Consider the following 14,635-nt stretch of genomic DNA (forward strand, 5'->3'; position numbering starts at 1 on the left):
TTAAATTCAAAATAATATAGTAGAATGTTTTGCCTATTCCTCTTTGTAAGCTATTTATAGCCCAAATAAATTGGATGAGGAACATTTATAAACAGAAGTGTTAAGGTCTTGCCACAAAATCTTAATTGAAATTGGGTCTGGACTTTGACTGGTCCATTCTAACACATGAAAACATTTTGATCTGAACTATCTCTGGCTGTAGTATTAGGTGCACTGTCCTGCTGGGAGGTAAACTGCTCTGGTCTCATCTTTTCTAATGCCTTATAGGTTGACTGTCCTGCATTTATGTGCGTAGCAGCAACCACTTTCTCATTCTCTCTCACCAGCCTCAAAGTCCATTCTGAAGAAAAGCACTGCCACAACACGACGCCTCAACCACCATATCTCACCATGTTCAGGGTAATGTGCAATGTTAGCTTTCTGCCACACAGAGGTTTTCATGTAGGCCATGAAGTAGATTTTCAGTCTCATCTATCTAGAAATTGTAAATATGGTTTTTTTTATGACTTTCCCAGCAGTGGCAGTAGTCTCTTGTCTCAAATGAAGGCCTTTTTTTTTTTTTTTTTTAAGAGTGAACGTCTTGTCTCTATCAAAATATTCTCCCGCCTGGGCTGTACATCTCTGCAGCTCCTCTAAAGTTTGCACCATATTTGTACCATTTTCAGATGGATTGGTAAACGGTTCCCAAGAGTAGCAATTAATTGTAACAGAATAGCGGTTACACTTTTTTAAACAGCTATTTGATATTTCTGGTGTGTTTCCTGGTCATCACCAATGCTGTCCAAAAACAACAAAACTCAGGTCTTCACCTAACTGTTTTTTTTTTTTTTAATATTCACATAGATCAACTTTATTTAGAATAGTTGACTTCTGAAGTTGATTGGTTGCTCTAATTTAGGTTTTTCATAATAAAATGAGTTGTATACAAATTAACGCTTCAATTTCCAGATTTTGTTTTAATTTTTTTATGATTATTATCCTTTTACTCCACTTTTATACTCAGTCTGCACTACTTAAGTGGTGGTTAAGTACATAAAACTGCAATAAGAGGCATTTTAAGCTCGTAACGTGCCTAGAAGTGCAACAGTTCAGCAGTCTTGTAAGCGTATGTTTAGTAAATGTTTAGTAAATTCTTTCAACCACAAGGGGGAGAAGGGACTTGATGAAAAAAAAGCTGAACGGTTTTCTCGTGCACCATTTTAAAAGTGAAAGGAACGTGTTCTTACGGAAAGTTGGCTTTCAATAGCGTATACATTTATAGTGCAATACTTGTACAAATACTGGCTACCAAAAAAAAAAGGGTTTTCCCCCGCTCAACGTCGGAGACTCTGAGCTGACGTCAGTGAGTGAGAGAGAGAGCGGCCCACTGGTGGTGGGCTGGAGCTGCTGCTGATATGTGGAGTGATCGCTGAAGAGGACCCAGTCCGACCTTGTCTGACTCACAGCCCCGCGTCTGCTCGGCTCGTAGCGGGGTTAATATCCGTTGAGCGGCCGTGGATCCCCCTTCAGGCGCGCACAACTTTGACTTTCATTCATATATTTTTTTCTAATCGCTGCTCATCTACGCCTGGGGGATGTGCACGGGAACAAGCAAACTACTCCAAGCTCTTCCGCATATTGGATCTCTCCCCAGCAGTGTCCCTGCAAGGATTCGGGAAAAGAAGGCTCCTGCTCAAGCGGAACCGGGGATTTTTTGAGATCCAAATCATTATTTATTTTTTTTTTTTGTCTCAAATTGATTTTCTGAGTTTGTTAAAAAAAAAAAATCGCCTGTAGAGTGGAATAATTAATTGCGTTGCTTAGATCTCAACAGATCTAAGATTTAGACGAGGCTTTGCAGTGGGGTTGAACAGCACCGCACAATTTCGATCAGAATGCATTCTATTTAGGGCGCGCTCTGATTTACACTAAGTGTCACATTTAGGGATGGCGAACGACTACAATCGCAATATTGTGGAAAACTACATCTGCCATAAACTCTCCAAACGGGGATACGTGTGGGGATTTAACGGAGTCCCGGACGACGACGCTGCTAACAACGGAGGTTTAGGTGACCATTCACCGACTTTGGTTCGGCGCTGCCGCGATGCAGGACCGGGGCCCGACAGCGACAGCGACCCCCACCGCCTCTGCAGGCGGATCTCGCAGTCCGACCCGTACGCAGACATCCACCGGGTCCTGCGCGACGCCGGTGACGAACTCGAGAAACTGTACCAGTTGGACTTCGTGGAGATGTCGCAGCAGCTGTACCTCACCAGAGACACGGCGAGGACGAGGTTCGCCGAGGTCATAAACGAACTGTTCCGGGACGGCGTGAACTGGGGCCGGATTATCGCTTTCTTCGAGTTCGGAAGCACGGTGTGCGTGGAGTGCGCGTCCAAAGAGGAGATGACATCGCAAGTGGACAACATCGCGGAGTGGATGACGGAATATTTAAATGGACCCCTTGACAGCTGGATACAAGATAACGGGGGATGGGTAGGTCTGATTCAGCCTCTTAAGCGCTTTGCAGATTTGTTGCAACGGATGCGCAAAAGTCCTCTTTTAGGTCTGAGTGCGTGGGTTTGAAACCGGGCACGCGCTGAGATCACAGTGGGCGCTCTGTGGCTTTATTTACGGCTCAGAACCGAAAGTACACGTGAGATCGATCATTAATAAAATCATCCTCAAAGATGTGCATGTGATGCGCCACAACGCGAGCGCGGCCTTTCCTGTTCGAGCTGCTGATTGGATGACCACGTTGGCAGTTAAAGTCTTCGCGTCCAATAAGAATTAAGGGTTAGGTCACACCTCCCCACGCTCTGAGATAAGTCCCTCCCTTTAAACTCGACAGCCAGTTGTAGACGGACAGCTGTCAGGAAGAAGAAGACGAAGAAGAAGAAGCAGAACAAGAAGAAGAAGAAGAGAAGGTCTAAATGAAAATTTGGGGAAGTAAAAGCTGGTTTAGAATTTAACGAGTCGTATGTTTAACATTTAATTTTTATCTTGAAAGAAGAGCTACACTGTAGCTGCCTTACAAACCACTACTTAAGGGAAAAGAACAAGGCTAAAAGTGTTGTGCAACAAAACCAAACCGACAAAATGGTGAAGAAGTGAAACGACTAGCGACTCTTTGGAACATGTACAGCCATCTGGTCTGCCAGTGCGAGATGGCGCATGAGAGAGGGCAGTGGTTTAGACAGATGAAATGAAGCTCGCCTGTTAAAAGACAAAATGGAAGCAAATCCTATTAATTTTGAATTAAAATAGAAGCCAATGAAAAATAAGCAAAATTGTAGAAATATGCTTATGGTTGCTTGTGCCAATATTAAACATTGAGTGGCAACATTTTTTTTTTATCATTTGACATTGAGAGACAGAAGATGACCTTATTCCACAAAGAAGCATCTGCATTCAAAAATAAAGCACATTTCTACAAAACAGCATCAAATGGCAAATAAAAATAAAAGTTCTGGTCTACAAATGGATCCTATGTTGTACAAGTCTGATGAGGGCAGGACTGGCTTAGCTTGCCCATTTTCAATCCCGGCAGTATAATGGTAGAACTCTGTTTCTCACAAATAACAAGTAGGTTTTAAAAAGTTTCTTAAAGGAAACACTTTGGCCATCAGAAGCAGGTGGTCCAGCACCTGTGACGCCTCATTTCTGCCCTTGCATGCTGCCATGTATTGCCTTAGAATGCGTTTCCTGCAGGGTGAAGAGCACCAGACACATGTCAGCGCACTGCGAGCTTCTGGTTAATGTGTTAAAGGCTCTGGGCATCACTGACTGCGTTAGGTAGTCGAAGCACTACTAAAGGGCACATGAACCTTCTAAACGTTGACCTTCCCACGTAGACGCACACGCTCTGAGAGAAACCTGTTGGAACCGTACAACATCACGTTTGAGGAAAATGTTTTGCAAACTCTCCTGCAGTTTCTTTGTAAAAAAGTGCAGAATATGCAACTTCTACATTGCCATGAAACCAAACTGTAATGAATTAGGCTTTAATTAGTGGAGTTGCTCATTATAAGAACATAACATTTGTGCTACGTGGTCGTAATAGCTGGAAGCTACGGTAGATGGGATATATATACATATACATGTGAATGTGTGTATGAGAGAGAGAGAGAGAGAAAGAGAGTATGAAGATGAGCGGCATCAATGATTCATATCGAACGTTTCATCTCAAAGGATAGGACCGTTTAACATTCCCCTTGTGTCTGTCTTGCCCCTGGAGGTGACAGGTTTTGCCAAATATCAAAGGCAGGCAGTAGAGGGAGGGCCCTGCAGGAACAGAGAGCTAATCTGCAGCCACTGTGTTTAACATGCAGTCCTCTGTTGTGCATCGAGGTTTTCTTTTCTTTTTCTTTCTTTCTTTTTTTTTTTTTGTAGACCTGTGTCTTAAAGCCTAGAGCTGCATAGACGCCTGCCTACAATCCCTGGAGTGTGTGCCCACTGTATAATAATGTAGGTCATCATAGTCTGTGCTTTACAGCTGGGTGGAGATGACTGTGTCTGCATCAGCTGGGGTGGGAAAGAAAATATCATCCTTTAATCCACAGGATTATTTAGGGATTGTTATTATGGCACATGTTTGGAGTTAGGGTTCGGTTTGAAAGGTTTTATTCTAATAAAATAAAATAAAATAAAAAAACGGATCTTAAATATGTTCAACTGAAGCTTCATTTCACATCCTAGATAGATCATTGCTGATGTGGATTTGTATTCATTTGAATGCTGGGAATTCCCTGAGGTGTTTGTTTTGGTTATAACATGTCCTATAATAACCGAGACACACTCTGTGCTCTTGATGAAGTCTGAGAAATCTTTTTTTGCTCTGTGCTGTATAGAGCAATCCAGTTGAATCAGTTGTAGTACTTTAGATTTTAGATTTGAACAAGACAGCATTAAATTTGGTCTACAGTTCCTAAAAACTGTGAAATAGTACATTTATTTATCACCAACAGAAAGTTGCAAATAGGATGGCAACTTCAGCATTGATTAGCTGCAGCATTGTTCGGTAATATTTTCTCACAGAGCTTACAAATCATTTATATCTTTTCTTAAAGATCAAGCTGCGTCTTTTGTTAAAGTTGCGCAAAGATTAAGTGAAATTATTGACTGATTTTCATAAGTTATGAACATTTCTACAATTTAGTGTTTTAACTGTCAACACAGCGGAACAACAAAGAACTACTTCCTTTCTTACTTCAAAATAAAAGTCTCAAATAGACACGAGTGTCAGGCTTAAGTCACTTTCTCTCTGCTTCTCATAATAATAGCTTACACTTATTCTAACAAAGTCATACAAGCATTTTGCATTAAGTGAGATAGAAATATTTAAGAGACAATATATTGTGACCATAGTCCAGTAGATCTCTGAGAGACCAATAATGTGTCTATATTATTGGTAAGTAAAATTCATAAATGACTTTTCTAGTTTTTTTTTTTATTACTATTTTTATTTCACATAAAACTCAAAGCACATACTCTTCTTTGTTTGTTGTGTTGAGTCATAAAATCAGCTGTTTAAACGGGCAACACGTGAAGTTTCTTTTCACGGTAGGATATGCCTGAACACCCTCACAGGAAAAAGGATGTGACCTCAGTCTGCTTACGATGTGGGCAGAACAATGGCTTCCACTGTGAGAAAATAATCTAGCATTTATGTTGGAGCCAATGTGCTTACGTTTAATCTGATGTTGGGGTTTCGCTGGGGGGGGAGATGACCTAATTGTGAGGAGTGTCACTCGGGTCTGAGGTACACACAGGGTCAGTTTTATCCCCCATCTGCCAGGTGAACCTTGCACTTGTGTGTTTTTGCTCTGTATAAAGAGTTTATACATCTTCCAAACAATGAAGACATTCAAGTAAACATGGTTAAATGCCTGTTTAGACAGGTTGTACTTATGGTCACATTCAGTCTGGTGTGCTACTGTGTAGAAAATGTGAATGTTGTGTTTGCCATCTTCCACAAATAAAGGTGTGGGACCAGTCAACACATTATGGCATTTTAAAAATACAAAAGTGGTGTTGAAATAGCTTTCAGTAGCTTTCTGTTTCTTGTTGTTTTGAAAAGCTGCATCAAAAAATAGAAATGCCCACTAATCGTTGTTAAGTCTGCACACAGGAGTGAGTCAGATGTAGCTTTCATTGAACTAAAACGTGTCCCTTGGAAGTGACAAGCACTCTCTGTGTTTGTTGAACCCCGTTGAGGGTGAAATTGCTCCCATTCTGCCCTGATTACTTCCCGCACCCCAGAATTTGAAACAAGGTCCCTTTCTTTGTCCCAAATATTTAGTTAAAATTTTGACCTTTGGTTGGAGGGAAATTGCATGTTCCAATTTAAGCTCCGGCTGCACACCTGTGTTTATTTACAGGCAGTAAATACCGAGTGATTGAACAAAGCAGCCGAAGACAGCATCCGAGTCCAGAAATTACATGCCTGACCTGAGACGTTTGACTGGCTGCAGGGGCACGCGTGTGCACACACATGCATGGCGGGCACATACACACACACACACACACACACACACCCCCACACACACACACACACACACACACACACACACACACACACACAAACCCAAACACACTGCTATGTGCCAAAATGAGCCTTAAGAGGAAAACAGCAGTTTCACAACAGTTAACTGTAAACAGCTCAGATTAAGAAAATGTGTTTAGTTCCTGATGGGAAATTGCTCAGTGCTGATGTTATGACATTTTTTTCTGTTGTATTTTGCTATGCTCCAAGATGCAAGTGTCTTTTGGGCTACTTGTGAAAAATGACGATCGATGTACAATGGTAGACACCATTGTCAATCAATCTGCAGGGGAGGCGCGCTTATGGGTTTAAATGAGACTTCCGCCACATCAAAATTTTGCATTGATAGTTAGGTAATTAATTATTCTAAATATTGTGGTGATATTCTAACTGTTTTATTATTACATGTTGAGATCCATTGCCTTGCAAGTGCTTCTTGTGTTCCATTCATAGCTTGTGCCAAACTGCAAATAGTCCCTTCATGTGTAGATTGAGATTAAATTTCATGCTGGTGGATTCTTTTTTTTTTACCAATCAGGTGACTTTGAAAGGTAGTTGTTTGCCCTGGATTTTAGTAAGAGGTATCAGACTACATGTATGCAACACTTTTTAGATTTCTATTTGTAAAAAAAAAAAAAAAAAAAAAAAAAAATCGAGAGCCATGAAACGTTTTCCTTCCATGTCACATTTCTTGAAGTTGGTGTTTCTCATAAAATGCATTCAAGTCTTTGGTTGCAATGCAACAAAGTGTGGAAATCTTCAAAGGGTATGTATAAATTTGCAAAGCTCTGTATCTGTGTTTAGATGTTCCTTCTCAAATTCCCTGTGTTACAGGTATGTGTCTGTGTTTGTCTGTTAAGAGTAGACAATATAAGCCTGGGCTGGGTCCATCCTGTGGGGGATTCCCTGAGCAACAATCTGCTCAGTGGTGGGTGGGACCCGCATGTTGCTATGGTATAGTGGGCCTCTTGCCGCACCCCGTTGTTGAGGCTATGTGGGACAGAGAGGAAGTCATTAATCTCTATATAGGTGATGTGCTGGCAGAGGGGAGACAAAACCCAAACAAAATAAATCATAAAAGAAGCATACAAGGAAAGGTAGAAATATAAAATTCCACGCTGAGATCTCTCTTCTTCCCAGAGCTGCAGAGCCAGTCTGTTTAACACAAGTCAATACTAATAAAGGCTGCAGCCATGAATTGTTCTAGGCGATACCTAGCTGTGCTTTGAACTTTTTTTCCTTAGAAAAAAAAAAAAAAAAAAAGCATTGTTCAGACAATGAAAGGCCTGCTACATCTGAAGACTTATGTTTTCCAGTGTAATGAGCTCTCTAAGTCATGACTGATCCATCCGTTCTAAGCTACAAATCTTCTCTTCTCCCCCTGCGTACTGTCACAGTCAGTTCATCAGTCTGGACCAGCTTTATTAGTAGGATGCACACAGTCTTCTTGTTTTTACCCATCTGAGCTCAGAACTAAATAAATACTCAAGACAATGGCAATTAGTGCTATTTCCTACCCAACTATTAAGTCAGCTTGCTTCACTATATATGTTGACAACTCTGTGCTTGGAGAGTCTGACAACATTTAGTTTCTCCGGTTCAATTTCGACTCTCTTTCTTGTGCACCACAAGAGAGCTCAATGTGGCAAGAGGGAGCCAAGATTTCCCCCTGTGCGGTACCCCTCTTGCTGTGCAGGCCTTGGTCGCTCACCATCTGCCACTGTGTTTACACCCATCAGCTCGGCAACTGTAACCTCAGAAACGTTTCCTACAGAGGCAGGCTGCTCTGGGCTCTAACTGTTCGAATTGGTGTGACAAGAATACCTTCTTCCAGTAGCAGGCATCTAGAAATCTCTCAGAGATCTACTGGATGCACAAAGACCTTTTATGCCAGCCTTCAGCTCTGTGTGTGGAATGCATACAAAAGCAGGGTTAACCCTTTACTGTAAGTCCTGAGAGCACCGAAGAGATTGCTTGACTCGCAACGGGGAGCGAGTGCAAAGTTATTTTACAGTTTTGGAGTAAAAGAACATCAATGTTCTTGTTGTTGTCAAATGTTTTTCACTTTTGCACATTTTGTCATATTGGAAGCAGCAGACTCCAATGCATTTATGTAGTTTTCTTTCTTTGACTTTCTAACTTGACCTACTCTTTTAACCATAGATTTTTTTTTTTTTTTTTAACGATGCTTAGCTTGAATCTCCGCAGGTCATTTGTGGATTTTCAGGATGGCTCAACATCATCATTATACTGTAGACATACATCTACATCTTTTCCTTTACTGAAATAGTTGGTGTTTCACTGAATCTATTCTTTCCTCTACTAAAAAAAACTTTTTGTTACTGGCTGCAGCATAAACCAGTTGCATAATTAAACTCTTGTACATGGATATGTACAACCTGTCTTCTTGAAACATGCGATACTTTTTGGACATTGCAATCAAGAAGTTTTGTTTTAATTATATCAGTTGATGGAGCATGGTTCCAAATTCATCTGGTTTCATTTGTGATTTACAGCTAGACTGCAGAAAAGACATCCCTAAGATGAACCTGAGGGGGGAAGCGACTTTTATTCATACAAGTTTTTTTTAGGTTACTAATCCTATTGGCTGGACGTTCTTGAAGGTTTTATACATTCACATATGTTCTATCTGGTCTTTATAAGAGATAGCATCTCTAAATAGGCTTTTGTCTTCCAGACAAAGATCTTGGCCTTAAATTTCCTTACTGATATTTCTTAAACAAAGATGAATAATTTCTCTTAAAAGTATCAAAAACATCTTCTGACAAGTAAAGTAGATGTTCAAAAGAAGTGTTCTCTCCACTGATGAAAGTTCACTCACCTCTGAATGCTGAATGCTTGAAGTGGCCCCAACAAGTGGACCAGTCTGACCTATTTTCTGAAAACATCAGCTAATAATTATCTGACCACTTGGGGCAGAGTGATTTTGTGTTGAGCCGTTGGACTTGGACTTTAATCCCCAGTTGGTCAGGTGATCATTAAGTGTTGGAGTAAATCGGTGATGTTCCAGCAAAAACAACTTGCACTCAACAGCCTTCATTTACTTACACGTGCAATCTACAAAACAGGAGCGGATCACATTCTTCATAGACCTGCCATAGGTATGACAGGTCTTGAAGTTTCAGAAAATGTGCTTTATTATTCAAGTTTAGAGGCAAGTAAGGTTTTATTTTTGGATATGCCAACATCTGTGGCAGGATAAGAAACAGTATGGCAGCAGCTTTTTACAATTTGAACTGAGTTTGTCCTTTTTTGGCTCCATGGAAGTTGGCACGTAACCAGAATGTGTGGGTTTTAAATCTCAGATGGTTTGAGTCTTTGATGGACTTTTATGATCCTCCAACACAAATGTGATTTTCTCCAGATCCTCAGGTTTGTTCCAAAGTTCAAAAAAACTTGTTAGGTTAACTAGTGATTCTCAAGTGACTTCAGGAGTAAGTCTGCCTGTTTCTTTTTCTTGTGAGCTGGTTCTATGATGCCCTCCATTGAGGGTTTAAGTCGCCTTTTGACCATTAACTGCTTTGATAGGCTCCAGCTCTCGTACAACTCTGAACAGGACAACGCGACTACAGAAAATAGATGAACAGAATCATTTTCATGACCCCAATTTTCTTAGTCACGCTTTATTATTGTGAAGAATTGCTGAAAAATATTTTAGACCATGCAAACACGCCCTCTCTCCAAAACAAAACTTGCTGTTTGGTCATGCGGTTGAGTGGAACTAAGGGTCAAACAGGCAGCTTGATTTCTTCAAATCATCCTCATATTATGCTTGTGCTTCTGCGTCATATTTTGCTTCATCTTTCTCATTCCACACATGCCGAGCGTTTCATGAACGTTCCAAAAGTGCAGGAATCACTGCTGAGCGTGAAAAACGCCCAAACAACTCGATTATCTCGAAAAAACACTGGGCTGTCACAGTCGCTGTGATGAAGTGATGTGGGTTTTGCTTTTTTATTTCCATGACCTCGGCTTTCCCCTGAGAAACCTCCACCCCATCCTGTTGCGTGCTTATTTCTGGGCCTCCTCTGGAGAACTGGAGGAATGTCTGTTGGGGAACAGCGATTGTAAATAAATAATGGAGATGTAATAAAGGTTTTTCTTTTCTGAAGGCTCAGTGAAAGGTTTAGGCCGCTTTTGTTTTGTTGCTTTTTTTTCACCAGATATTCCTGTCGGTAGTGTGCACTTTTAAGAATGCTTGCTGATGCAAGGAGTTTTTGAATAGTTGAAGTTTGAGCAAAAATCCCCTTGTTATTAATTATGAGTCTCAGATAAGATTTACGATTGATGAATTATGTAGATAAATTTATGTAATTCTATTTTCTTTAAAATATTGCAGTCGAGTAGCCTTCTGCTTTCTGGTTTTACAAAGAGCAAATGCCTGAGCTATTTAAAAGCCCCTCTGTACCACTCAAAGCACACACTGATGAATAATATATGGAACAGAGAAGCCCAGGCACTAAATGCATCTTCCACAAGTGGAACTATAAAGTCTGTCTACACCTCAGATGGGGTATTGCACTATCTTTTTTTAGTCCCTTTACCTGTGACTGTCTCACTCCACAACTTTGAGGATGTACATATTTACACACATGCCTCATGCCTGAACAAACGACACACTAATACCCGAGACGTGACTCTCAGTGTCAGGTGATGCTCCAGATCCTTGAAAAATGCAGGGACATGTGAGAGCCCTCTAAATATAGCTGCATTACCGTCACTTCTCCTGTGTGGTCCTGTAATTGTCATGTTGCACACAAACCCCTGACCTGTTTGCATCCGTGCTATCTTTCCTGCTCACATAACAAACCTGCCACTGATCTGCATAAAAAAAAAATGTCCCACTGAGCAATTTGAGACGGCAGATAAAAGAGTTTTTTCACCTTTCCTGTCAGTGCTGGAGCTGGATAATGAGCCGCCTACTGAGACACTAGTTGACTTTGCCACAAGGCACGCCCTTGTATTGTGCAGCATATCAATATAGGGCAAGGTTAAACTGTTCCTCCCATTCTCTCACTATTGTTGATCATCTTAGGACAAAGCGCTAAAAGTATTTTTTTTTCTTTTCATTTTTTATATATATATATATAGAAAAAGCACCGTGATGGGAATATGAACTCCAGCTCTTGGAGTCTTACAGAAACATTTTTCTTTGCAAACCGAAAGCATTTTTATGTGGGCTAGTGTAGTAGAGTTCAGATTACAGTTATCAGTTATGTGAAATGTTTGCAGCTGAAAAGCAACTGACATGTTAGCTATTCTGATATTCAATTATTTTATTCACTATAAACATATTTCTCTCTTATGCTGATGACATACTGCAGCTCTTAAGATTTCATACATACCCAACAAAGCCCAAAATTATTCATACCCTTGGCAGATTTCATATGAAATCAAACAGAACCTCTGAATAGAAAATAGAACCACATCTCTTTTTCTTTCTTTTTTTTTTAACATCAAAAATGGCATATTAAAAAATAATGTCAACTGCTTATAATTTCTGACCAGCTTGCTGCATGTTTCCATTGATATGTTGATCATTTATTGTGAAGAGCTCTAAGTCTTTATGGTTAAAAAGTCTGCTAGCTTTCTCCCTGATCTTCAGCTCCATCCAAAGATTTTGGCAGAATAAAGTTGGGACTTTGGCTAGTCCAAACCTGAAATGGAAATAATAGTTCAAGTTAGAAGATATAAGTTTTTGTTTGTTCATATAGCTAAAAGTTTACTGTAAGACTAAATCAACAAGGGCTATGGACAACGACTTGAGATGCTTGGAGATTTTTTTTTTCACCTTACTGTGAGTGGTGGCCAGACAAACCTCCAGCCTTGTATGCTGAAGTTCCAGTTATCGTGAGCTCAATAATTATTGCCCTGACTGTAGACATAAGTAGTTTATATGAGAATTACAGGATGGACAGACAGGCAGTGATTTAAAATGAGCAAAATGGACTCGTCAGAGTTTGCATTAACAGTTGCAATCTGGACAGTGATGCGGTTGCCTTGCAGCGAGAAAGTCCTAGACTCAAATCTAGCTCTCTTTTCTGCATGGAGTTTGTTCTCCCTGTGCATGTGTGGCTTCTCTCTGGTTCCCCAGCTTCCTTCAGCAGTCCCAAAACATGCATGTGAAGTTAATTGGTTGCTCTGAGTTACCCTTACTACAAGTGCATCTGGGTGTGTGTGTCTGTGTTCATGACTGAATTCAAAACAATCTTACCTGATTTGCTGCCTAGATAAGTGGGTTAATATTAAGGTAATGAGTTTGTGTGATGAAAACAAGCAAACATTATTATGTTTGCCATTAATATCTTTAATAAAAAAAAACTCTTTGTACTTAGATGAGGTCATCCTATCTGGTAAGATGGAGCAGCAGAACCACCAGTCCTACAAAACTAAATCACATCTAACATCTAAAGAATTAGCATCCATATCAGCAGTGTGAAAACGGGCTTTGTAGCGCCTGGCGATGGAGATTTCTTGGATGTAATGTTTCCCAGAAGTCATAGTGTGTATCTCTGCAGCAAATCTTTTCACTCAAGAGTTATTTAAACCAGATTGGAGTGAGTACGTGTTTTTAAACTGGCCTTAAGGTCCAGGCGAAAATAAGGAGAACTCATAAGTTGCCTCAACCCTTCAATAGTCCATTGATGAACACATCCTGGACTGTACAAAATAAATCTTTGGCAGAAAATCACCTATTGGGAAAATGTGTTAATACAATGAAGCTAATGAGTTGCATGAGACAAACACTGAGCACGAGGAAACCTCCACACTACCAGGACAAAAGAATAGAAAAAAGGTTGAATAATGACAAGTATATATAGAGAGAGACCTTCTTGGTGTCTGCTCTAAAAGAAAAGTTGAGAGGGTTGACAAAGAAAACAACCATCTGCATCAGTACACTGATAACCTGAGGATGAAAATGACCGAGCATCTGGTAGAAAGGAAAAAGAGTCAGAGAACAAAGTGGAGATGGGAGAGAAAAAAAAGAAGAGCAGATTGAGATGTTTTACAATTATCACTGGAAAAAGAACAACTTCAATATGCAATGAAACATCTTGAAGAGAAGATAGAAATAAAGAAAGACAAGAGACTCCAAGAAGTTTCACAAGGAGAGAGGAAGCAGGAGAAAAAGTAAACAGGGGGCAAGGAAAGAAAGAATCGGGGCAATTAAAGGCCAAAGCTGATAAAGTCTTCAAATATTTGAAGGCTAAAAAAATAGAACTGCAGACAGGGAGGACAGTTTTGGAAGAAGAAAGCTAAAAGCACAACAGAAAGATCAAGAGGACGAAAAAGTACAACTGCTAGAAGAGGAGACAGTGGGCATGAAGGTGGAGGCTGAAAATTGCAAGTGAAGTGGTACTGGAGAAAATGAGTAAATACCTCTAATTTTCTCAGTGGAAGGACGAGAACTAAAAGAAGCTGAAAGCAAAAAAAAAAAAAAAAAAAAAAAGCAAAAAATCCACAAACCTTTTTCTGCTTTTCTCTTTTACCCTTGAAATCCCTCTATCCCCCCTCTACCAGTCACTTTCTCACTGTCTGCTTCCCAACTCTGCATCTTTATTTCCACCAACTATTGTTAATATGAAGCTGTAAAAAACGTGTAATCGGTCTTTATTGTTTACTGTGGTACTATTGTGTCTCTAAGATTGTTCTACCCATTGAATATGACTGAACTTTATTAGCGCTGTGTGCTAACATGCTATCAACATGTTTTTCAGCCGAACACATCCAGCATACGGGACTGAATCTGACAAAGACAGATAAAGGCTAATTTGTGACTCATATATTACAGTAGCATTTTAATAATCACTCTTCTATTTCTGGAAGAAACAGGAAAAGTGATTACAGTAATAGACGCGTCACATTGTTGCATTTTAACTGGCCTAAATTTACAGTATTTTGAAATTAAGTTGACCCAAACAGTCTGAAAGACAGAAACAAATTCTGCTTTCAAAGTCCTTGTTGAACTGTTAGATTTTATTGTTATAGAATAGATCACCATTCGCCTATTTTTTTTTTTTATTTTTTTTTTTGGGATCTTTCAGTTCTATTTCTATTTCTACAAAGGAGCGTTAAACAAAAAAACAA

At 40.0% G+C, this 14,635-nt stretch overlaps 1 protein-coding gene across 1 annotated transcript in view; it reads left to right on the forward strand.

Moving 5' to 3' along the window:
* The first annotated feature begins 1,088 nt into the window (after window positions 1-1,088).
* Window positions 1,089-14,635, forward strand: part of bcl2b (BCL2 apoptosis regulator b) — a 34,416-nt gene continuing 20,869 nt past the window's right edge. Inside the window, exon 1 of the mRNA XM_014990389.2 lies at window positions 1,089-2,478. Coding sequence (XP_014845875.1) covers window positions 1,927-2,478 — 552 coding nt within the window. The 5' untranslated portion in view covers window positions 1,089-1,926. The remainder of the gene's footprint in view (window positions 2,479-14,635) is intronic.

This window comes from Poecilia mexicana, unplaced genomic scaffold, assembly GCF_051168715.1.
Source record: "Poecilia mexicana isolate PSO_F unplaced genomic scaffold, ASM5116871v1 scaffold_17, whole genome shotgun sequence".
NCBI lineage: Eukaryota > Metazoa > Chordata > Actinopteri > Cyprinodontiformes > Poeciliidae > Poecilia > Poecilia mexicana.